Source organism: Sturnus vulgaris, chromosome 7 (assembly GCF_052056855.1).
Source record: "Sturnus vulgaris isolate bStuVul1 chromosome 7, bStuVul1.hap1, whole genome shotgun sequence".
In the NCBI taxonomy this organism is placed as follows: domain Eukaryota; kingdom Metazoa; phylum Chordata; class Aves; order Passeriformes; family Sturnidae; genus Sturnus; species Sturnus vulgaris.
Window position 1 is genome coordinate 32,577,128 of NC_142249.1, and position 26,237 is coordinate 32,603,364.

Here is a 26,237-nt window from a genome sequence, read left to right on the forward strand (position 1 = left end):
AAGCACAGGGAGGGCTCTTTGGAGCCACTGGCCCCAGGGAACCCAAGGGAAACTTCAACACAGACCCAAAATCCATGCAGCAGATTCAGATTCTTTGGAAACCAACAGCAAGAGGCAGGCAAGAAAGAATCCTGGAAAGGTGTTTCCAACACTGAATGACTGATTTGAGGTGGCTCAGAGCTGGTCACACAACACAACTTCCCTCTTGCCTCTATGGAGATAATTAAAGTTACAAGCACTTAGTCAAAGACTTGCAACCTTGAAAAATGCATACACTTTCTGCAGTGTACCAAGGTGGCTCTTTTCTCCAGGACAGCACAAAGCCTCCTGTGTCTCCCTCTGTAAGAAAACTGAAAAAGCCAAAGCTGCAGCTGGCTGTACCATGGGATGGGACCCACCCTACCCTACCCAGTAACACCGGGGCACTTAGCACTGGCAAGTGGAATGGTGCTCAAAGGCATTGAGTGTGCCCACAGAAAGGATGGAAGGGAGTTCCTGGTGTCTCAGGCTTTTATTGCACAGGAGAAATAAATAATCTAAAGGCTGAAATTATCAGAGATGAAACAAAGTGAAAGGCAGTGATTTCTCCCTCCTCATAATGTCAGAACTGATGTGTGGTGCTGGGGCTGAACTGATTTTGCTAAAGCAATTCTGAACCATCTGTCCCTTCAGCCAGGAGATGCTCTAAAGTGGGCCCAGCTATTTCATCAGGTCTCAGCTCTCACATCAGAAAGGATGTGGGAAATAACTAAGAACAGCTTCCAAGACTTAATTTCACAGTTTTACAGAAGAGGTCATTATCCTGCATTACTGCATTTAAATGTGCGATTTCAGTATTGAATATACTTCATAATCTTCTCGTACTTGCCACTGATTCTGGCCTATTGTCTAATGCCTTAAAATACTTTCTAAGACCTTGATAATTGAAATGCTGAGGTAGAAAATTACTGTATTACAAGCAGGGAAATTCATGCCTAGAGGAGAAGTGAATTGACCTGGAAGGTCACATCCATCCATGGCACAGCTGGGAGTGGGGCACCAGCTCCTGCTGTCAATGTCACTGCTCCCAGGCAGAGTGTCCCCAGTCACCCAGAGGACATCTGAAATGCTTTTAGAGCAGGAACCTCTTTAAAAAGCTTTAGAGAGCTTTTTAGAACTCAATAGCGTTTACAATTGAATTCTTTAAGAGGGTTATACTATCTTCAGTAACTCATCACTTCCCTGGACTGGCCCTTTCATTTCCATTTTTTCCCCTCAGTTTGGGCAAGGTTTGAAGCCCAGCAATGTTGTAGCTTGCATAAACAAACTAGCCTCAAATACATAAATAGCTATTCACATCCTTTGTGCATACATTCAAGTATTTCAAAAGGCACCCGTGGCAGCCATTAGCACTTCAAAATGCTTTTTGGAGTAATGGATTGATTTTTTTCATATGTGTGTGTATATCCTTCACTGGAACTGGCTCCCGAATTCCTCTCTGCTGATGAGCGAGGACTGGTGATAGCGGTCCCGCCAGGCGAAGTCGGCGTTCTCCTCGGTGAGCTGCCTGGTCTCCACGCCAACTGTTGCAAAGGATGGTGTCACCACGATCTGCTCCTGGGGACTTGGCCTTCTCCTGCAAACAGAGCAGCAGAGGTGCCTGCATCACCCCTTGTTTGTTATCCAGCCGTGCTCTTGGCTGTGCAAACAAGGCAGGGTGATTCCAGAAGAGGCTAAATCTTTCTCGGTGTCCTTTGGAGGCAGAGGTAACCTGAAAGCATTCTTCTAAGAAGACACACAAAAATGTACTTCCTTTCCCCGAATAAACACTGCATAATATACATTTTCATAACAAATAGGTTTTCTCTTTGGATATTGACAATGTCAACACCTTCCACACTGAGCAAAAGAAGAAGGAGAACAAACCGTCTCTAATAAAAAATAGCCTTTGTATGGTTTCCTAAGCAATGAAATAATTGCAATAATTTTTCAGCCTTTTAGGTGAAACAGGAGATTTTCCTGCAATCTCTTCATCCCAGGAGCTGATTTTAAGAAAACCTTATTGGCATTTTAAATCAAAACCGTGAGACAAATATAGCACTGACTAAGACCTCATCAAACACCTAAGAGTCTTAGAGGTGTCAAGAACCCTTGTCTGCCTCCACCTCCCTTGCAGTCTAATGGAATGTATTCTTTTTCCTCAAATTCATTAAAATATCTTGACTGGATTTCAGGAAAACAGGGCTTAGAAAAAAACCTCTAAATTACTTCAATGCAATTTCTTGCAGCACAGTGTAGATGGGCTTCAAAATTACCTACCTGACTCCCAAGCAGAGCCCAAGGTGTCTTTGGGCCAGAAAGAGCAGGAGCCCTGGCACTAGGATAAGGTGACCAACCTCTGGATGACCCAGAGATTGCACTCTTTGAGGAGAGAAAAACGGGATCACTTTCTACCTTGGGCACTCACCAGATCTCCCCTCAGCCTTCCTTGACAGAGTCTTTGCTCATTGACTGTACTGATGAAAGAACCAAGGACTTTATTGGCCTGGTAACCCAAAGATAAAATCCTCCTGTGACAACAGCACCTCTCTATACAAGAGGCAGAGATATTTCTCTTTTTCACATGTGGGCATTCTCCATGAAGCCTCACACCTCAACCAGACTCCCATGGGGATTTCTGACAACAGGCAAGAGACACCACTGAGATGCACCAAAGGACAACTGGGAGGAAAATGCTGTTCTGTCATCACAGAGGCACCGAGCTAAACTGAGCAGCCACAAATCTGCCTGGGGTGGAAGCAGACAGAACTGCCCGGGATATGAAGCAGCAGGGTCTGGCTCACTGTGCCATGAGTAATTCTGGCAGCATATCAGCATGGCCCCCCTCACCCTGTTCCCAGGCTCAACTCCTCACCCCTGGCTTAGGCTCGTGTCACCACTCCAGCAGATGTTGTGCAAGGGGACAGGGAATAATCCCTTACTCCAAATGAGATATGCAGAAAACATATGTGGTGGTGCATCCCACTCGCCCTGCCCCTCGGGCTGCACTGTGATCTGAGTAATGCCTGACAAACAGCACCTGGGCTCAGCTCCTCTTGAGCTTATCAGAAACACTGTCTGCTCCAGGGAACTAATGCTAGCAGCTTCTGGTTTTTAATGAATATCCTTGGAAATTTATTTTTCTTGCATGAGTAACAATCCAAGTGGAACAACATTTTTGTTATATAGCATTCAAAGAAAGTTACTGACAAAAATTGTGGCCAGGATGGAAAACTACTATGACTAAAGCCAACTGTCTTATTACACTGTGAGCAGCAGTCCAGAGTGAGACCCTTTGAGCTCTCCTGGTGCTGGTCTCAGCCCAGCACCTCCCTCTGAGTGGGGCCTCTCAGAGCAGTGAACTCTCAAATTTGCTATACTTGGAGGACCATCACTAAATGCTGATGAGAGAGCCTGGGCTGATTCCTCCACTCCTCCAAGTCCAACCCCTTTACCTGTTGAGCAGATGCAAAGGCATCATAATTCCGTGAGAATCTTTTGTAAAAGATTAATTAAGTGCTGTTATGTCTAAGACGTACCATGGGGACCTCAGAGAGATCCCTCACCCCTGGCTTCTCTCCCCAACCACCTCTTCTACCAAAAGTGTGTGGTCATGTTATAGGAACTGTGGGCAGAGACAGGACTTGGCAAGACAGACCAATGTGCTTACTTGCCTGGACTTTCATCTGTTTTGAAGGAGCCAGCAAATTGGCACATACAATGCATGGCAGCTCGTGTTGCACAGTCCTCGCTATGGCGTTCACTCCTCCCATCCCCCCCCCAAAAAAAAAAAAAACCAGCAGACTGAGAAACTCAAAGCCCACTGCTCAGAGGCAGAGGTGCTCATAAGCTGCTATAGGAAACCAAATGTGATGGAATTAATAATTAATAGCATCAAATAAGTTTAACAAAACTAGTTAATAATCAACGAAAAAAAAGCCCTCTGGGAATCAAAACCCCAAGACAATGCTACTGCAGTCCCATGAAAACTGAATACTGAATGGTTCCTTCACCAAAGACCCTGTTTATCTTATTTGTCCCGAAATTACTGCAGTTCCCCTGCCCCAAATTTCCTCTCTGAAGCTTGAACACAGGAACCATGTGTGCCTGCTCCACCACCACCAGAGGAATTTGCTTTCGCTGAATGATGGGTGGAAGAGAGGGAGTCTCCAATTTCTCATTTCCTTTCAGATTTTCCAGTTCAACCTGAGCCATAAATTTTGAGCTCAGACCTTTAGGGTAAGATAAAGCTTCAGGCACCAAGATATGGCTATCAGCAGACATTCCCACACACAAAGCAGAGGAGACTCCTGCTTCCCCACATACACAGCCAACCATATGCCAGGCTAATGGGAGCAAATAGCTCTTTTCACCATTAAGCAAGAATAACCCTGAGCATGCAAGAAGGGGCAGAAAGACTGCTTAAGGTAATAATCAAGTCAATTCTTCCAGCCCTCTCTATGCTCATTAGTGGGTCATGGGAGCAACGAGCAGCATGTTGGTCACTGCCAAGTGACTGGTACCAACCTGCATGAAGTGATCAAAACCGACTTAATCCAGCCAAAGAAACTGAAATTTGCTGCTGCTCCTATGGAGAAAAGGCATGAGAAATCAGTATGCTGCTAATTCTCTCATAATAGCATTATACCACTGAATTTTTGCATAAAATCTCAAACCAGCACACTTGTTATTAGCCTGCAGTACCCAAAGATTTTGTGATAGTGAGAACATTCCTGCAGTCTTCCTACATGCTGTGGCTCTTAAGCAACTTTCCAGATATGAATCCAAATGTCCAATGGAGAGCAGCTATTAATTTCCAGCCCAACATCTTGTGAAACCCCAGTAAAGCATGAGCAAAGTACAGACACTCACCACAGTACCTTTCACTCCCTGGACTGCAAAAACCATTCCCACTGCAGGGATGGGGAGACAGGAGGAGCCATTCAGCCAATCTCAGCCAGCGTGGCTGTGGTCTCACCATTCATTCCCTCTTGTCTGACCCCATGGAGAGCTGGCTTAGCTTGTTACACCAACACTGATTTCTTTTCTGATTTCTCAGTAGAGTTAGTTTCCTGCACTGGGTCCCTGCAGGAGCAAGGATGTGCCAGAGATGGAAGCAAAAGCAGCAGGAGAAGTTTATGGTGAGGGAGAAGGAGAACCAAGCCCTGTCAGCCCCTGCTGGACTTAGCTTAGGCTGCTGGAGAGGAGGAGAGAGAAGGGATGTGTCAGCCACAGGGCATTTCTCCTCCCAAGGTCTTCATCCAGCCCCTAATCCAGTGTGTCTCAGGCCAGTGTCTCCCAACCTTTCCAGACAAGAGACTTTGAAGAACAAACTCACAGATCATTGGGAGCCTTGTGACCACAAAATAACATTCCCCTACAGCCAAGTAAAAATGAGCATGAATTTTGAGCATTCATTTCTAACATTTTCAATGGCATGCATTTTTTACTGTATGCATGAGAATGCACATGCAAAAGAAACCAAGAAAAAAATGTCTAATCATGCTGCTATTTCTCAGGTCAGCTTCCAAAACCCTCAACATACTGATAGAGAAATTCTTATTTAAGTAATTTTTGGTAAATATCTCAAAAGCAGATTACAGAGACATAATACAGTGAGTATACAAAAGCAAAAAAGACTCAAGGGCTGAAAACATTATTTGTGTTTTGTTTAATATATGGGGACCATAAACAAATTAGTTAAAACTTATATATATTTCAAAAGATACAAATTAGCAACTACTGTCCACAATCTCAGCTTTTTTTCAGCTATCCCCTACAGATACATAGAAAGGAAGTCACTCAAGAGTAGAAAAAGAATTATTGAGCAATGTTTGGAAGGTGGTGATTAGTTTTTGGTTTCTCATCATCTTCATTTCTGAAATCTAGTCTGTACTTACCTCCTGTCTAATAATCTTTCACCTAAATAAACCCAGGTAGCTATTTCTGCACATATTGAATATGAACTCAGGCTTTTGATTTTTCTCATCCTGAACAAAAAAACTGCACATCCAGGCACATGCACTCAGCTATGCACCTCACACCCCTGCCTATGGATGGATGGATGGATGGATGGATGGATGGATGGATGGATGGATGGATATAGTCATGAGCAGGTGAGGATGCCCACACCATTTCCCTTCAGAGACACAGAGCACTGCAAACCCCCCAGTGGCCTTGCCAAGGAGCTGTGGGCTCCCATGAGCTGCTTGCTGAATGTGCTTCACTGTTTAATTTTGAACTTATTTAAGCCGATCATGTGCACAGATCTTTCTAATGCCCTCTGCCTAAAAGTATTTTCCCAGATTATGTTCCCGACATATTCAACATGTTTAGCTCTGGAATCAAAAGGCTCTCTTGTTCCACAGTTATGAATGCTGAGATTTGATGAGACACTCATCATAATTCCCATTTTCCTTAAACTTCTCTCAGGTGGGTTTCGATTGATTAGGTTTAATAAAAGTTATTTACTGCAGATTTATCTCAGTGCTGGGATACATTTACAAACTGCTGTCCCTATCAAATGTTAGTACCTGGTTTTGCCATTTAAAGCATGATATAAGAAAGCAGCAAGCACCATGTTGAAACTATCAAACCAATGCTAGTTACAGTTAGAATCTAACAGAAAATTAAAGACTCAGAGAGAAAATGTATTAAAACTAACAATGAAATAAATTATCACTGTTCACTGTGTCACCTGCATATTAAATACAAGAGTCTCAATTCCTAATTAAGTTAAATTAAAGATTAATGAATTTTAAGCGGGTTTAATAACACAGGATAAAAAAAACTCACCAAGAGGGAGCCCTGGGCTCACTTGGCCAATGTAGAAATACAGAATAACTGCTGCTCCCAGACTGACAAGGGTGTAGATCCACTGAATGACAAACATTATGATGAGGGACACGATTGCCTGTTGGAAAGACACAGTTGGAGTTACCCCAGAGTCTAAGACCATGCTGACAGTCAAAGCCCAGGGTTCCGTGTTACAGGGAGCCTCTTTGGTGTCACTCTTCAAAGGAGGGACAGCACAGGTTTACAGTGTCACCTTCAGCAGCATGGAGGTAGCTCCAATGAGCTTCCCTGAGCCCCAGAGGCAGCGTGGGTCTCTCCCTGGGCTTCTCCAAGAGACATATCCAGAGGCTCACCAGCTCAGGAGGAGATTAGGCTCAAGTTGCATACAAACAGGGCAGAAGTAGCATCTCCATGGGAGATGTCTGGAACAGCAAGGTTCAGCACACAAAGAAAGAGCTAAAATGGTCCAAACTGACACAACTGGTGACGCTCAAAGAGGGCAGAGGGGAGAGGAGTCAGGATGAGTAAACACATCCAATTTTTGCTCTTGTGATTTTATTTTGCATTGTCAATCCCATCCCAGCTCTGTTGCAACCTCCTCCCAAGCCTGATTGTCAACAGGAAACCAAGTTTTCTTTAATGAGCACATCCATCACCTCCCTAAGCAAACTTCCCCTGCAAAGGCAGAGAGCTGATGGCTCTGCCATGACATGACACAACCTCCTTAAAATGTCATCCTAAAGAGGGGCCACCACTCTCAGCCCACCCCTTGTGCTGCAGCCCAGTGGGATCCCTCCCCAGGAGCTGGCAGCTGGCACCAGTGATGAATTTCAAAAGTAGATGTCCAGCTCCATCTGAGGATTAAACTAATGGGGTTTGGTGGGTTTTGAGTGGGTTTGTTTCATTTTATGCACAGCCATGAAATCCTCATCCATGCAGCAAAGCCATATGGCTCATTCATTATGCATATTTGACCCTTTCCCTGTCATCTGCCCAATAATCCATCTTCCCAAGATGAATTTAAGTGTCTTAAACTTCTCAGCAGCTTGAGGCAGAAGCTATTTAAAAGTTATTTAAAGTAACATGCTGTAGGAATGCTCTCCTTTCCTCCCTCAAAAGATGGAATTTTTTAGCTGGGCTGATGGTATCAGGAAGTCAGCACTAATGAAACCCCACCCCAAGCTTGCAGAAACTGGCCCATTAATAAAAGCAACACAGCTTTGAAGATGATGTCTCAGTCCATTACACAGCAAGAGAAAGCAGACTGGCACACAGTGAAAAGAGGGACACTGATTCTTTTTTCCCCGTGCAGCCATGCATCTTTAAAGTCCAAAGACTCCAGACTTTGAATTTGTACTTTTGAGTTGGGTTGGTGTTTGTTTGTGTTTTTTCCTGTTATTATTTAATTTAATATGTCATTGTGCTTTCCCTGAATTTGATGCAGGATGCATGGTACCTTGAGTATTTAGTTCAGGTGACCTGGAATACAAGAATCAAAAGCCATTATTTAAGGTACTGGAATATTTACACTGCAGTATGTGATGAATTTCCTTCTGTTTTCTAAAATCCCAAACCATTGCTCAAAATAAAAGAAAATTACTTACACCAGCAAAGGAAATCCAATGACTGAAAAATCTGGAGTACAAGGATTCAGGTATATGCTGAATTTCCAGTTCTGGATTCTGTTGCTTTACAGAGGATTCTAAAGAAAATGAAAAAAAAATATTAGAAAGGAGCTGTAATGTGGGGGGGTTTTCCTCTTCTTTACATTACCAGATTCCAGGAACCAAAGCAAAAATTCTATCTGAGAGCTGGTTATGACAGAGTTAAACCAAAACCTCTAAAATGAAAACTGAAAAGAAGTGCAAGAAAAAAACCAAAAAGTTACGACTCTGCTACTAAGTCCATTTGAAGGCTGCATCTGTCTATCTCTGCCTCAGTTTCACAATTCGTGAAATAAGGAAAATAATACTTTTCTCCCTCAGAGGGGTTTAAGAAGCTTAACTGACTAATGCTGATGAAACACTTCAGCACTGGGAATAACAAATGCCATGCACGTGTGCTGTATCAAATACCCACATCACCAACAGAACAAATTCAGATCTCCATTTTTGGATCTTGAATTACAGACTCCACCTGTGTTGTGGGGAACCACTGCATTTTGATAGTCTGAGTTTTAGAATCACACAGCTCCAACCATCCTACCCCACACCAGGATGAAGTAAATCCCAAGATACATCTAAACCCTTCCTAATGTACAGCATTCAGCATGCCTGTGAAGAATTATGAGTATATCGTAAACAACCCAACACTAAATTTAGTCCTGCCTGCTTTCCTGTGATTAATCTTCTGTAGGAAATTGCATTGGAGCTTCTTCTGTGATGCACTGCAATGAACTCTACCCTCACCTGGAATAAATGATATTATTGCCATGAATCACTGAATGACAGCCCCATATAAAACTCGTTTCATGCCTGCCTTCAGGAAAGCACTGGGAGGACCAAGGTTATAAACAATTTCCTCTGAACATGGAGATGTCCATCTCCTACAGCCCTTACCTTCTCCCCTTGGGCCAGGGAGCATCAGCACTTCACTGCAGAGCTGTTCCCTCTGCTCCAGAGTCCTGGGAACGTGCTGGGCATCCACAGCAGGTCCCACTGCATCCCACTGCCCACCCTGCTCATCCACATCCTGCTGCCTCTCATGGGGCTCCGTGGTCTCATCCCAGCTGTACTGAGCCAGGGGAGCATCGTGTTGGAGATCCAGGAGAAAGCTGTCTTGTAATGTCTGCTTGGCTGGCTTCTTTGCCTTCTTCTGTTTGACCTTCTGGGTTAAATTCTCGGCTCCTTCTCTTTTGCAAGTACTTGGCTCACTAAAAAATGGTTTAAAAAGCTGGTCCATATCTTTTTTGAATTCCAGCAAGGTGCCATTTGATCTGCTTTGAATTACCCCATCTGCTGAACGGCTGGGGGACTTGTTGAAAATTAAAGGCTGGGAAGAGTGAGCAGGTCTAGCAGTTCCCTTCTGAGTCTCTTCAGTTTTCTGCTGAATGTTGTAGCTCAAGGATAGTGAGAAATAGGAATAGTCCACAGAAATATATGTCAGCATGAAGTTGATGGTGACTATGGGAGCAAGAACATTCACTTGCCCAATGAAGACAAAAGCCATGGTGATGAGACTTGTTAAGCAAATCGCAGCCACTGGAGTCTTGTTGGGACCTTTCTAGTTCATAAAGAAAACAAAATTACATTTCAATTAATAACCATGAACCTTGAGGATTCCCCACTTACTCAGCCGTATGTGGTTACCTGGGTTGTCTGCAGTACCCCTCTGGTCATGAAATACATGCATGCATGTGCAAACAGAGGCTCACAGGCCTAATAAATTAAAGAACAGACTGGAAGCCAAAAGCTGTTGAGCTCCCACTTCATCCCTGAGCCTTATTCAAGCTTTGTCTTTGGTAAATTCATCATATCTCCATGGTGAAACAATGTCATTAAAGCAGCAATAAACCTTCAGAGAGATTTGTGGGGCTTATGGGAAGCCTGGCAATAAAACGTGTTAATTAGAGTTAAGAGTTCATCTCTAATTATTCTACAGGACTCTGCATCACTGCCTACCCAGAAGGCTCCCTCCTGCTGCCCTTGGAAAAGCTGTGCATGAAGCAGTGCCACCTGCACATCAGCAGCTTCTGGCCCTGTCCTGACAGGCAGCTGGGCTGAGCCTCTGCACTGGGGTTCCCCTCCTTCCACCCACCCCAGCAGCAGCTGGAACAGCACTGAGGTGGGCAGGTGAGGAGGCTGGGGGTGGCAGGCAGCCCCAGCAATGCCAGCCATGTGCCAGGAGGGCAGGGAGCCAGCTCCTGTCCTTTGGGACTGGGTGAAGTCAGGAGAAGGAGAAGGAAAGAGGCACAAAACAAAGAGCATTGGGAGTGGAGATACCCAAGCTTTTGGCTCATGAACTTTAATCCCAGGTCTAACATACCCTTCCTTGGACCAGGCACCATCTTGCCATTTTGCCACCTGACAAGCCTGTGCAAGCTGTGTAAAGACCTTGCTTAAAATATCTTACAAGATATCTTATAAAATATCTCAAGTTTTCACTTAACTGCATTTACTTCTTTAATACACACACAGCTCAAATGGAAACTATTTCTGTTTCCTCCACTCTTATTTATTAATAGAAAAGGGGACAAGTCCTGGACCATTACATCTCTTCAGAATGAACAAAAATGTCTCAGCAACAAAGGAACACAGATCTTAGAAAGTATCTTCAGTGTGAAAAAGATGTACTGAGATGGGGAACAGATAGGATAATCTCAGGATGCATCTGGCTTGGATTTAGCTCCACAGCAAACATTTGTGTCCTTCCCATCAGCTGGGGTTATGCTGACCACACCACCTCCTTCAACCACGAAAAAGAAGAAGTGATGTGGAGTAGATTGCTAAGGAAAAATTAAATCTATTTACTCTCCATAAACCGAATGTAAACAATTCCCCAGGTGGTGGAGAGAAGGAAAGGGGGAAAGTGATCTGCCTTTGATTTCTCACCTCTTTTTGAGCCCTTCCCATTATGGCCCTCTGCCTGGAGTTCAGAGCAGAAAATTTGACAGAAAGACAGAAAACTATCAGAGAAGAGAATGGACTTTTCTAAACACTGAGAAGTTCACAAGGGCTGCTTGGTAGAGAACAGCTTGTTCTGGGATCACCTGAAAACTGCCTTCAGGAGCTGGATGTTTTTGCAGTCATTATTGTGCCTGATTTCCCTACGATTATTTTTGCTAGTATTGTAACTTTCAATTTAGAAAACTGCTTTGAGAAACAACAACAACAAAACAACAGAGAGAAAATTATTACACTTACAAAATATTTAAATATTTTTAAACATTCATAAATATCAATACTGAAAAATATTTTTCTGTATGTTTAAGCCATTCTGAAGGAACAAAGTATCATAAGGCTTTTCTAGACACTCTGTACAGACAGGTACTGCAGATTATTGAGAGTGATGGAATTATTTTTCTCCTATTCAGAAAAAGGGAAAATCATGTATGGATGTATAGCACAAGACTACAGAGTCCTTGGTGACTGATATTAGCAGAATGACTTGTGCATAAAAACTATTCATGAAGCAAGGAAAAAGCTTCTTGTCATATTCCAAGCAAGACTTTGTTTCAATGCATATCTAAAGCTTAGGAGACCCCTAACTTAACCTTTCAAATCTGTTCTGTTTTATTTAATAGTGTCTTGAAGGCACCTTATCTTACAGAGAAGTGTCCTCTTCTCCACTGCACACAGTCTGAATCCACAGCATGACAAGTGGTCACGTCCTCAGCTCTGAGGTTACCACAGAGGATAGGAACAGATGAAAGAAAATGTACAGGAAAGAAGAGTAAGAAAAAAAGCAGATAAAAGGTAAAGAGACAGTTACCATCTATTTCACCAAGTGCCGGGACAAAAGCTTCAGGCTTCTGCCCTGGACAGGAGGGCAGAGGAGAGGGAGGTGCTTCCTTTGGTCATGGCCAGGACCAGCACCAGCACGAACAAGGTGTTTGCAAAAAAACCCCACAGGCAAAGTTATATCATAAGTGCCTGTCCTGCTGGGGACACCTTGAAGAAGTGGGTCAGAGGGAGGGAGGGAGGGACTGATGCCAGCCCAGGAAGGGCTGTGTGTGCACAGGGCAGGACAGAGAGCCTGGGCCAGCTGGGATGGTGAAGCAGGGCTGCCCCTGCACAGGGCCAAACCTCATGGGAGGGCTCAGAGCAGGGGCAGTGCACACAGGGGACAGGCAGGGAAAGCACCACAGACAGCTGGATGCTTGTTTTTTTCCATAAAACCACTCATTTCCTAGCTTTTCTGCCTGTGCACAGGATACCAGATCTGAGCCTTCCCCTCCTCACATTTCATGCATCCCCCATCTCACTCTATGGACACATAGAAATTTTGGCTCCTTAAGTTCAGGTGAAGGTTTGACAGCAATCCCAGAGAAAAGATGACTAACCCCACGTCCAAGGAAAGCAAGCATGGGGATCACATTCTCCTGGGCGATGCACTGCAGGATCCTGGGTGCTCCATACAGCCCTCCCATGCAGGAGGCCAGAGATGAGATGTACAGCCCTAGCAAAAATAAAAAACCCACCAAGGATACCTGGAGGAAGCAGAGAGAATGCAAAGTTCATTATGTTATGCCATAAAGACACCCAAGCAGTCTTAAATACATGTATTTTAAGAGATCACATATATTTTCTAACATTGTTAAATGAACAGAGTAAGCCCTGGGAAAGCAGAAATTTAATTGGTCTGTGGTATAAAGTACAAGAAATTAATACAGGAAAATTATCCCATAAAAGTAATTTAATACTGAACATCCTGTACCGACAGAACCATTTTACAAGCTCATATCCAAGGAATTCTTTGTCACTTGGAGCAATTGCAGAAAAGCAGCGGCTGTTAGATTCCCCTTAAGTAACTGGAAGTGAGTTTATTTCAGGCGAGATCACTTATATACAGAGCACATCATACAGGAAAAGCTGCCCAGGCTTCCCACCATCCAAAACAGGAAGACAAACCCCTCTGTCTCAGAGGGGAAAACCAATCCTGAAACAAAACCCACAGTATAACCAAATCAAAATTGCCACTTAAGTAAATGGCATCTCAAAAAACATGCTCCAAAGGATATAATACAATGACCTTATTTTCCTGTCTTCAATGAGAAAAGAATTTCCTTTGGCCAACATGAAACAGTCAAAAAAAATTTTAAAGCCATAGTGCTAACAAGGCTGGTTTTAGAACTGGTTTCTGAAATACTCTTTCAAGCTGGGAGCATCTCTTGCAGGTGTGCAGGGAAAGGAAGGACAACTCCTGGTCTGTCACATAGAAGTGAGGACTGGGGTCTCCCTAAGCAAGTCCCCACTGTCAAGAGCTGCAAGCACAGACAGCATATCTGAAAAAACCCCACCCAAATACACAAAACCCCACAATATAAACATTGGGCAAGAAAGTTTTGAAATGGGAGTGCTCCTGCACAGCACTGTAAGGACATGGACAGAAAAAATAAGGAAAACAAGGTCTAGGTCACTGAGACACCCCCAAATCCTGCAAGAGCACAGAAGTCTGACAGCCAGCAGCCAGGCACAGGGGTAACTCCAGCATAAAGGCCAGGCAGAGAGAAAATCCCCAGATTCTGGTCCAAAGCCAACATGGCCATTCTCCTCTGAAGCAAGTGCTGGAGGTGCAGACAAATATCTGTGGCAGAGGATGTCACCAAATGCAGGTCCCCTGCATCCCACATGTCCTTTGCTCCCATTCCTCCTTCCATGGAAAAGAGGGTCTAAATGAGCACAGGTCCTCCCAGCTTCTGCCCCCTTTGAAGTCAGGTGGCGCATGCTTTATTAGGAAGAATTACAAAAATTTACATGACTAAAGATGATTCAAGCCACATCTGACTATTTTTGGCTACAAAATCTGCAGGCAGCAAAAAAGAGATTGGGCAAAAAGCCATAAAAAGCTTGCTGTTGGGGAAGGCACGTGAAATTAATGTCCTGATCCAGAACTGTTCAAACTTCCTACCACAATATTTCCCCATGAAAATCCACTTGGCTTTGTGAATTGTATCTTGTGGGACAGAAGGAACCTGAGGCAAAGATGAGCAGATACCAGCTCTCATCAGACCAACAGACAGACACTCAGTGGGGAATCCTCCCTTCCCTCTCCTCTAATCCTACCCTGCTCTGAGAAATACTCGGAAGAAACAAATAGTTGTGCCAGACATCATATATTATTTTAGCTGCCAAAAATGCTTGCATTTAAATGTGCTACTTGACATTCAAATCAGGGTTAGAGGGGAAGAGTCCCTTTCACCGAGGCTGATGAAAGGTTTTGCTGTGTATTTTGAACATAGAGATCGTGAATACATTGCAGGAATTGGCAGTTGGAGCTCATTAGACGTGAAATTACTGAATTGCATTTTTAGGTTTAAAAAGCCAAACAAATATTGTAACGGAGAAAAGCAGCCAAGCACTCGCTCACCTGTGATAGAAAGGGCGAGTTCAGAGTGGTAATGATCTCTCCCCCTTTCCTCTCTCCAAAGTCATTAAAATCTAAAGCATCTTGCAATAACTCAAAGAAGAAACATGAATATTGCACCATTTGTTTGTTCCATATTAGGGGAAAGAAAATTGAATTTGATTTTTCGGAGAGGGGTGTTTGCTTGTTTATTTTTTGTATTTGACATTATTAAATATCTTCTCATTCATTACTAGATTTTTCATTTTCCCCCTGAGGGTTCTGAAGTTAAAACATAGCTTTAACAGTCTTTTTCTCTTCAGCAGATTCATTTAAAGCTGATTTTTTTGGTTACTGCACTTTTTGCTCATTAAGTCATTGACATACAAAGAGGTTGCCTTAGAGAAGGCAGGTTCATTCTTTTTTTCCCTGAAGCAGAGGTGGATTTTTTTACCTCAGCAGGAAGTGGCAGAGTCCCACCAATAATTGGGAGTTTATTTGGGGGGCTGGAAGAAGTTTAGAGCTGGAATTACTTAACAAAGTCAGAGTTTCAAATTGATATTGTAGACTAAAACCATGTTACAGATCAAACTATGTCAACTTCTCAACTTCAAATGAATCACAAAAAGTAGTGTCAAATACAGTGAACCCGTGATTTTGGATAGTACTGAATAACAGAAAATTAGCCCTTCCATATCCCATCCAAAGACAGACAATGGAACACAGCAAAATCTCTTGCTCTCTTTTGAGAGGCCTGCAGTACTAAGGTTCATTGTGTGTTACACTACAACCCCCCTCGTGTAAATACTCTGTGTGGAATGTCTTGAGTTTAATAATCCTATTGCACACCCTGCAATTACAGCCTGCTAGATATGGAAATGTGAGCTTCGCTTGACTTAGTAAAGATAAGCAGGGGGGGTCTTTAGAGATTTCAATTTGGTCTAAGCTTCCAACAACAAGAAAGGATACATTGAATAAAATACAGCATTTATCATTAGACCACATTACCATACTTTAGCTCTTAAAGCTATTGCTGGGTGATTATGCCAAGATTTGGCATTACGGGATATGCTGGTGAATGCAAGGCTATTCAAATCAATTGTACACTGAGATTTGCAACAGGGAAATCTCTCTGAATTTTAATGAGGGATGTGTACCCAAATTCCTTAGGCTTTTGGAAAACTCAAGCATTCAGTAAGGCTGATAGCAACCTGAAAGCACCATTAAATAAAAGCACAAGTCACCTTCTCTGCTATCATGAAGTCATAGCGGAGTGACTGACGGGTACAAATGGCTCCCAGCAAAAAAACGAAGACCATGTACAGAAACCACCTGCAAACAACAAAAATAAACCAATTTCTTCACAGCAAGAGAAGACCATTGAGAATTCAGCCACTAGGAGAGCCAGGAGACAGTCAAATGCCCACAAGCTGGGTCTTCAATCACTTTGCATGATTCCTGAATGATTTAGCTTCAGGGATAAATTTGACACCAATCCATTTTACATACCCACTGTAATGTGCCAGGGACAGCTGCAGCACGACTGCAGGTACCCCCGGGGGGAAGATACCTGCACCCCTTAGGTGTGCAGGGAGAAATATCCCAGTCCTAGGGACAAACCTTTTAGTAGGGCCTGTGGCAAAACAGCAGGGGGTAATGGTATGAACTAAAGGAGGGTCAATTCAGACTAGCTGAAAGGAACAAATTTTCTACAATAAGGGTGGTAATACATGGGAATAGATGCCCAAAGAGGTGGTGGATGCCCAATCTCTGGAAACATTCAAGCTCAGGATGAATGGGGCTCTGAGCAATCTGATCTGCTTGAAGAAGTCCCTGCTCACTGCAGGGGTTTGGACTGGATGCCCCTAAAGATCCCTTCCAGCCCAAACCATTCTGTGATTCTGTGGCTCTGCAGGTACACAGGTCCCCCCATCCAGCAGTAACATTGCCAGCACTGCCAGCCTGCTCTGCAGCCTCAGATCCTCTTCTGGTGTTCTGGCCTTTCCATACTCAGGCTGGGGGATACTTTTATAAAGCCTGGACAGCAGAGAAGGGAATGACCACAGCCTTGGATAGATGGGTTCATGTGATACTTCTGTGTCCTGTGGAATCCCCCCTCTTAAAACAAGCACGAATTTCAGCAGGAATCCCTCCAAATTGTGAAGAATCTTCCTTCCTGACTGAACATTGGTACACAATTCAAAGAAATAAATTCAAAGGCAATTTAGATGGCAACAAAAGCAGGCAGGAAAACCTACTGAAGTCTTTTTTTTTTAAATATGCAGCAGTGGAAAGCTCTCCTGGAAAGTAGCATTTCCTTGGGAAGAGCACGACTTGGTGATGCAGGGCTTCTGTTTCCCCTGTCTTGCAGGTGGATAGGTCATCTCTCCTCTCTCGGCCTCATTTTCCAAGTAATAAAAAATACAAAATGTTGATACTTCTTTTCTATTTATATAGAAATATAATGCAAGGGGGGGAAAAAAAGCAAAAAAACCCTTCCTTTGAAATCAACAGTAGTGAATGACAAAATCATCCCCCTCCCAGGCCTTGGAGAACTCTTCATCCCACTCTGGCACAGGCAGGCTGCAGCAGCACCCCAGCACCAGCACAGATCCCACCCAGCAGTGGAAGGACTGAGCACATCCACACCAACAAACATCTCCAACCCACCCAGAGCATGTGGTGGCAATGGATGACAATCTGAATGAGAGCCACACTTTAATTTTCCAGATGGCTGAGTAATAAAAGGCTGATGGGAATATGAAATGGATTGGTCACACTCAGTCTCACTGGCAGTCTCCAGAGCAAATTTTCCCCAACCAATGACTTACGAGGTGCCAATAGCAGCCAGAGACCCCACAGGGATGTTGGTAGAAGGCTTCTGGAGATCCCCACTCATGTTGAACCCAGCCATCACGCCTGTATTTTGCAGACACAAGTGCAATTTAGAGTCAGTCTAAGTTATAGTATATACAATACACACTGCAATATGTAATATAATTTAATCAATCAGTTCATTGATTGTTTCAGAACAGTAACTATATCACTTCATTGCACTGCCACACAGACAGATACTGGCTCCCATCAATTGCTTGGTAAAAAACTGTTGATTTCTTTAAGAGAAGCAAGTCAACACTAATATGTCAAAGAATCCTCTGTCCAGTTTGAACAATGCTGGGGGGAAAACAGTATTTGAACAAAACCCATCTTATCTTCATACAAACCTAACAGGAGACAATTGTTGAGAAGAGAAATGCCACTGTTCATCAGGGCAGCACATGCAGCAGGTGGTACAACCCCCAGACCAGATCCATTACAGGTCCCTGCATTCACAGGGGACAGCCACTGCTACAAAACAGACTGTTCTGTCCATATTTAATGATAATCACATTAGCAGAGGGAATAACAGTGTTCTCAGCACGTAGGTGGCACCTTCCAGCCAAGAGATCTGCTTTGGAAGTAGGCATTATCTCTGCCTTGCAGATAGGAAAACAGAAACACTGAGAGGGCAAGTGATTGTCCCAGTGTCACGTAGAAAACACATGGTAGGACTAAGAATAAAATACTGAACTGTTATTTTAGGCCAGAGTACAGGATATTATACAATCAGGGACAGTCCTTAGCCTAAAAAATTACCATCCAAAGATGCAAGAGAGGAAATGGATTAGAGTCTCTACATTAAGACTAGAAAGCCAAGGTACAGGTTGGTTAATGGGCTTTGTCCATAATTGAAGGAGGAGTCACACCAGACTTGTCAAGAAAACAGAGATTCCCTTGTCACATTTTGCCAAAAGTTTTCTTAGAAGACATCAGGTATGTGCTATAAATAAAAATAAATAAATAAAACCATGTGATTTGGAATATTGATGAGAATTTGGACAATTTGAAGGCAGGACCCAAGACTTTAGGACATTAACTTCTACCCATCACTGTGCCCCCCTGAGATGTCAGACTAATGTCTTCCTAAGGACAAGTGGGCCAGGAGCCAGCCAGCAGTGCTGATGGCACAGTCCCTGGGGCCAGGGTGAGATCACCACAGAACAATGGGAAGGAAGATGCCAGCACCATGGCACTCACAGCATCTGGCAGCCCCAGCAGCAGGGGACCAACCACAGCCAGCCCACCATGGCTGCCCAGCCCAGCAGCCATTCCTCGTGTTCAGAGGGCATGAGAATGGCAGTCAGCCTCTGCAGCTGCAAATCTGAGTGACTACAGCTCTAAAACAGCAACAGCCCATTGCATTTTAAAGCTCACTGATTGCTGCTTGGAAGGTTTTTTTCCCAAGATGAAGGATAGACAAGAGCCATGGTACCAATCTCTGGGTAAAGGGGACAAACCCAAATCAGCCAGATGGATGCCCTCCCTATTCCCTATTCCCTACAGACCTTGGCCTTTGATGAGCTGTCAGCAATGGCTGGGTTGTTAATCATGGAACACAAGCCCTGCTCTGCTCTGTCCCAGGCTTTGCTGTGCATCTTCATAGCACCATCTCCAGACCTGCTCAAAGGGAGTTGTGACACCTCCTCTCCTCACTGCCCTACCACGAGGACAGCATATACATGAGCACAAGCCACTCTCATGCTGCCAAACACATCCAGGGCTTTATTTATTTATTATTAATGCTTTTTCCTTGATCATCTTTTTTTTCCCCCTTGATCAGTCCACTCACCAGCCATCTTTTCCTGTCATCTCCACCATGGAGCCAGAGCCCTGACAACTATTCCCTGGTCCCCACAGAATCCTGGCATTCCTCAGCTTCTGGAAGAACTTTTCCTCCAAATTCAGACCAGATTTGAATCCTTGACACCATACTGAAAGCATTACAAATCAAGTTCTTAATTTTCTCCTGGAATACTATTTTGTGGATATACTTCTGAACAGCACAGCTAAAAGCCTGTTAGCTGCCCTGGTTTTCTCTAGATAAAACTTCCATGCAGTGCTCAAGCACTTCTCCTTTAAACAGCTACACAACAGGCTTAGCTAGAGGTGAGAAAAGTTAGGAAGGCAGAAGTCCATGGAAATGGTCACAAATATGTTAAATAAAGTCTCTATGAGGAACTTTTTGATGACACTTCGCAATTTAGAGACAAAGCTGAAAACTCAGAATTCTCTGAATTTTTCTTCCAAAGAGAACAAACTATTGTCAGGAAGACAGCTGTTAATCTCATGTGCTTCTTGGCCCAGTTTCTCAAACATCTGGCACCACCTTTAAATCTTCTAGCTTGAGTCACCTCTTCCTCATCCAAAGTCCTGCCTCAGCAAAGCACTGGGGAAGCACCAAAATGGCATTTTCTGGACTGAATATAAAAAAGTTGAAGGCGTGAGTCATCGGCACGGTGATGACTGCACAGCCTGGGCTGCCTCATTGCCTCCCTCCCACAGACCCACACACGCAGGAGAAGCCAGGAGATGACTTCCCAGAGCCCACATAAAGAGGATCTTGAGACTGATGATTGACCTCCTGCCTGCCAGTGGGCAGGGGTCACACCCAGGCCACTGCACACCACCAGCTTCTGTCAGGGCTCCCAGGAGGTCACCAGAGTTACATGGGTTCCACAACCAAAGAGGGAACCAACTCAGATATTCTCAGCCAAGGCTATCTCCTCTGTGCTGCAATTATGACTCTGACATGAGCAGTGCAAAGGTATGGACAATCTGGTAGTAAGGATGTATGGACAATGTCAGAGCCACCTCTCCACCAAAAAAGTGATTTTCCAGACGGGATGACAGCTGCCAAAGAGCAGTTCTGAGAGGGTCTTTTGCAAGCAGCTGGCTAAGCAGCCTACTTTTCAATAAAAGGACAACCTGACTAATTAAAACAAATAACATCCTAAACAATCTTCACCATTCATAGCCTCAGTTACCCCCTGCCTGATCTGACTTGCAGAAATCCACAAAAAGCCTTGTCAGAGATTCTGGCTGCTCAACAGAGGAAAAACCCCACACTTGCATCTAAAACTCAGAGAAATTGGGATGTTCCTTCCTTCAGACACAGGCCTATCCCTAGGGAAATGGCTAATCCCTTCTGAACTCAAGCAATCATATCTGCAGGTTGTCCATGGAGAAAATTATCCACCACTCTGTTTCAATGAGATAGCAGGCTGGATTTTCCACACTGGCTATTATCTAAGAGAGCAGCAGATAGTGACGAAGCTTCTGGACAAAGAAGCATGAAAACACAGTCAACCCAGCCAGGAAATTATGGCTGAGACAGTCTGTACATTGCTGCTATTCCCAGTGTAATCTGGTCCTGGGCATCATCCAGTGGATACGTGCATGAGGGACCACCTACACTGTGTGTCAGACACAGCCATCAGCCCCACCAGCCATGGTTTATAGCTGCAGATATGATCGCTCTTGTAAACGCCCAGTGCATTTTTCAGTGAACATACTATAAAATATAAAAGGTGGTTTTTTTCCTTCACCCAGGAGGTGAAGAATGGAAAATCTTAGATAACGCGTGCAGCTAATTTTTTTTAAAGGGCCAACTTCTCCACTGATGTAAGCTGGCACCTCGCCATAGGCTTCAATGGAGTTGTGCCAGTTTACATCATCTGATAACTTAGCCCAAAACTTCTAAATCTATTTGCTGTCATTTTGCAAGTGCCAGATATGGTTTATTTCAGAACTGGTTTCTGTGCAGTGATATTTTCCTCTAACACCACTTCAAACGACATCTTACTTTCTTGTATCACAAGGCAACACACTTCTTTCATTAGACAGAATACCTTGGAGATTTAGTAAAAAAGCATTCTTTGCACAACAGAAACAACATTTATCTTAATTTTAAAAATGCAGTGATGGCTGCGTGGCTGCTGCTGGGAGCTGCCTGTCCCAAGACTCCCTACCTGTTGAAAAGCCCTGGCTGGGTGGGTATCCAAGTGTTCACCTATTACAGCAGAGCAGCAAAATGTGTGCATGGAGAAGGTATTTACAAACATGCAGAAGAACAGCTGTCTAATGTACAGCGTCTCTATAGGGGCATTTTCACATCTTCCACAGAGTATATTTCAGTCTTTTGACCGAAGCCAGCAAATCCGAGTCTTCCATGCCCATGCTCTCCCATTTAGGCAAGCTCTAGATGTACGTTTTGGATTTCTTGGCTACTTCCCTATGATTAAATGACAAACTTGGGGGAATAAAGCCAGCTACACTGAACATCCAGCTGAAATGGTTTAAACAGCTATTACACAAGTAGCAAACAGACCAACCTATGCTTACCAGCACTCAGCTGTAAAACTGGGGAAACTTCACTGGCACTGCTGGAGTCACACCAATAAAACACAGAGGAACAGAGAAAACAACCTGACCTGGAGCAAGACAATCCAAGGAGGATGTTCATAGGAGGCAGCATGATGCTACTGGTCTGCAAAAGGCTGGGATGACCACCCTATGCCCATCACTTGAAGCATGTCTCCAGCTGCTCCCCCGACCTGTTTGGTCCCAGCAAGGGCGTCCCCACAGCTCCTGCTCCCCCTTCCTGGAGTGGCTGCCCCTCTTTGCTGTTACAGCTACCAGCCTGCATTTCAGACATTTCTGTTTCATTGCTGTGTCTGGTGGATATGGGCAACTTACAACCACTTTTCAGTATATCCCAGAGACCAAACTTAAACTGGTTGAATTCAGATAGCCATCTCAGAGAGAGAGGAAGAAGCTTATCCTGAAGAGATCAAAATAGTTTCACTTCAAAGAGGAACATTTCATCTTGAAAGGCCCAAACATTTGTTTCACAATTTCCGAAATATTCTTTTTAAAAACTTTGTTATCAAAATAGCATCTTAAATTGCAAGCTAGCATATGCTAAAAATTAAAAATAGTAAACACAACATTTAATGATTAAAGATAAACAGAACATTGCTGTGGGTCAAAGAACTGCTTCAAAGTGGCTCAATGTAACCCCTCAAATCTAAACAGCATATTGTTTGCTGAAACTCTCCCCAAATTTCTGTTGTGTCTTAAGGCAAGGGATTTTGCTTCAGCCAGGTCACTGTGGGGGTTCCAGCAGAGGTGGGTACCCCTGGGGAATAGTGGTGGGGAGGATCACAGGCTGGAGGGGACAGCCTGAGAGCAGTGCTAACCTGTCCCTGTCGTTCCTCCGTGCCACTTGCTCACCATCTGCACCACGCTGCCTGCCCTGAAGCAGCAGCACTGGCAGCAGAGAAGTCTTGACTCCCATCCTAGAAATTTCTTAATTAGACCACAAGCTCTTCCATGCAGAGCACCAAACACAGCCCTGCATTTTATGAGGCTCCTGAACTCCACAATACTCAGAACAGCAACAGGAGTGATAGTGATGTTACGTGGTACCACTGGCACTGCTACTCTGAAGGAATAATTTAAATCCTGTAAATAACCAAGCAATTAAAAAGAACACATGAAAAAGCTGTGTTAACAACCAAAGTCATAATACATCATCCCAAACTGTATTTTCAGAGAATGTTTGACATTACTACTGGTATTACTACTGCTAACTAAACAGAGCAACAGGCTGCAAGGGCTTTAAAGAAATTATATATATTAGCTTTGGCATTCTTCCTAGCAGCCAAGCATTAGCAGTGACGAAAAATCATTTAATATGGTAAATCACCATAATTTTCTGCACAGTTTTGTCATAACTGCTCCTTCCTTTGTAAGCAAAGAACTGGATAAAAACCTGCTTTTCTACATCAGTGTCAGAGCTCACAAGGAAAGTCTTTTTCTTTTGGGGACTCACTTGGGCCAATCAAAAATGGCAACAAAAAAGAGGGCAGAAGACATCTTCTCCATGGTGTCAAGAGCTCAGGAAGATGAGTTTTCCAGGAGGAAGTCTACAGAGGCAATAGCCAGCCTGATAAGGTGGGAGAGAGGCTCTCAAATACAAATTTGAAGTCCTGCACTAGGTGCACCTGAAAAAGTGATTTCTGCTGCCAGACCATTCCTCCAGTCCCATCTGTTTCACAGAACCCTTTCCTTTGTCTCCTTGTACCATAGAAATTCTGCAACTTCCAGTGAGTTGCTTAGAGCTAATCCTCTGAAAATTCATCCTGTAATCCAAGGATTCATTACTATGGAAACTGCTTATAATCAGTACCTTTTATAGTTTAAAATACCCAGCCTCAACAAAAGGTATTGTAACTTCAACTGATAGTTACTGCATTCCCACTCGAGATTGTCAGCTCTGGAAAGGGACCATGCATCTTCCTGGTAATGTAAGGGAATGCATAAAAGGAAGGTATCTAATTAAGCTCATAAATATGAGCTCAGCTGACATACAAGGATGAACCCGTGACAGCACACAGTGAGTGGTGGGTCCATCGTGGGCAGTGGCATCAGCCCAGCTCAGCCACCTGCTAAGGTAAGGATGGAGAGAAAGTCCTCCTATGCTCTTCCTACTCTCACAGTGCAATAAAGTCATAAAGCTCATCTGATATGACGAATCATGATTAGCTCTTTTAAATAGGCTTGATACCTTTGTCTCTGACAGCAATAGCCAAGATCAGTGCCTGAGCCTTGTCCTTGGCAGGGAAGGATTTACAGGAGCACATCCACCCACAGAGTATAGCAACAGTTTCTAACCACAGAGACAGAAGAGCACGTTCAAGTCAACAAGACAGGAGGGCAATAAAATTGAGATGCTGGAGAGAAGCCTGACCATTTGAAATGACCACTTGGGTCTGCTATGGCCAAATGCAGTCCTGCTCGCTTTGCCTCACAGCCCAGAGGAGCTCCCCGTGCTTCTGCTCATCTCCCAGATGTCCCTGTGGAGGAAAAAAGGGAGAGGGCAAAACTTAACTGTACCTGTGGCAGCTGGGAAAAACACTCCAAAAACAGTGAAGAAGGACTCCCCCTGGCTGTAGTCTGGCAGTGTGTTGTTGAACATCAGCTCTTCGGAGTAGCCAACAAAGCCGTGCTCTGTGGAGACAGGAGAGGGAAAGGAGAAAACCTGAGGAGCCACCAGGGCTGCTGGAGCCCCTGCAGCTGCTCTCAGCCACCACCCCCCTCTAAACACCTGCACCTGCAGGGGCTGCTTCCAGGGACCATCTGAAAGGATGAACATCAACTTACACGGTGGGAGAGGAGGCAGAAACCAGGGTTTGCACTCCTGCCCCTTCTTTCTAAGGTCATGCACACACAAGTTTCACTTTCCAAATAAATGTTACAGAAGATGGGGGAGAAGGGAAAGCGATGGGTGGGATACCAATGTCATGCACCTGGTTGTAATGGAGGATCCTACTCCCTCAATGCACGCTTGAAGGATGGCTCAAATCCTTCCACAAACCTCAATTTGTCAGGAAGGGTTAAGCCTGACAGCTGGTATGCAAGGCATTAATTAGGAAAGGTTTTAGATGCTTATAGGCAGAAAAGATAACTCACAAAAGCAGGTTAAGGAATTAATGGCTGTGACTATTAAATAATAATTTCATTTTCAACAGGCAACACTGCTTTTTAATGGAGTATCTTAGACTGTGGAAACTTCTCCTCCCTGTCAGTAATCCAAATGCTCACGCTAGCCAGGGGTGGAAGGTGAGCGAAGTTGGTTCCTTTTTTTCTCCTGCCACTACAATCTACTTCCACAAGACATGTGACTCCAATAACGAATTTTCTCATTAGCAGGCAGGATGTTGTTTATGGCTGCACAGGGTGACAGCCAGAAATTAAAAAAAGACTCCATCAAAGCTGTCCCATGCCTCAAAGACAACATTAATGATGTTTGGACAATAGATTAAACCAGAACATTAAATCAGAGCTCTGAGCACAAGACATATCCATTTAAAGTCTCAGAATATAACTAGCCCCAGAGCTTTGAAGTTTTCACAGAAAAACCCTATAGATAATCAGAAGTTTCCTACTACATCTGCATTCATTGTGTTGCCCAAACATGGATGGAAACACTCTGATAGAAGAGGTATCCTGCTGCTAGGCTTTGTAAAAGGACTAGCTGTCTTCACTAGGAACAAGTCCCAGATGAGATTTACTGGGAACAAGCTCAGCTCAACACACTGACCTCTGGACCTCACAGATATCTGCAGAAAGTGCAGTTTCTGGAGAAATAGAGGGGGAATTTTTGTAGGCTGTATGTTCCTATAAGTCCAGACCTGTGTGGATTCAACCAGAATTGATGTGCATGACAGCACAGTGCATGGCCTGTCACTCGAGGGAAATGTTGGTCCTTGGCCAAGGGATTTTTCACCAAGTATGTGCTACTCATAGAAATGTCAATTTTTCTTTTAAAAAGTGAATAAAATACTCATCTCACCCCACAAAGAACTGCAGACCTCCAAACAGAAATCTGAAGCAGCAGCATCAAATACATCTATGGTACTTTATAAAAGTTTGTCCCACTGATTCATAAAAACCTCCTGTGACACGAACTCTAGCCTCTCTTGATGGTTTACTCTCACATATTCCTATCATTAAGGTTTTACCTAAACACAAATTAT

At 43.9% G+C, this 26,237-nt stretch overlaps 1 protein-coding gene across 1 annotated transcript in view; it reads right to left on the reverse strand.

The window, feature by feature from the left end:
• Window positions 1-496: 496 nt before the first annotated feature.
• Window positions 497-26,237, reverse strand: part of SLC12A8 (solute carrier family 12 member 8) — a 50,251-nt gene continuing 24,510 nt past the window's right edge. The window contains exons 6-14 of the mRNA XM_088168323.1: window positions 24,595-24,708; window positions 17,649-17,736; window positions 16,062-16,149; window positions 12,815-12,961; window positions 9,372-10,035; window positions 8,418-8,515; window positions 6,814-6,931; window positions 4,546-4,606; window positions 497-1,615 (exon numbers count right to left, since the gene is read on the reverse strand). Of these exons, the coding sequence (XP_088024449.1) occupies window positions 1,450-1,615; window positions 4,546-4,606; window positions 6,814-6,931; window positions 8,418-8,515; window positions 9,372-10,035; window positions 12,815-12,961; window positions 16,062-16,149; window positions 17,649-17,736; window positions 24,595-24,708 (1,544 nt within the window). The 3' untranslated portion in view covers window positions 497-1,449. The remainder of the gene's footprint in view (window positions 1,616-4,545; window positions 4,607-6,813; window positions 6,932-8,417; window positions 8,516-9,371; window positions 10,036-12,814; window positions 12,962-16,061; window positions 16,150-17,648; window positions 17,737-24,594; window positions 24,709-26,237) is intronic.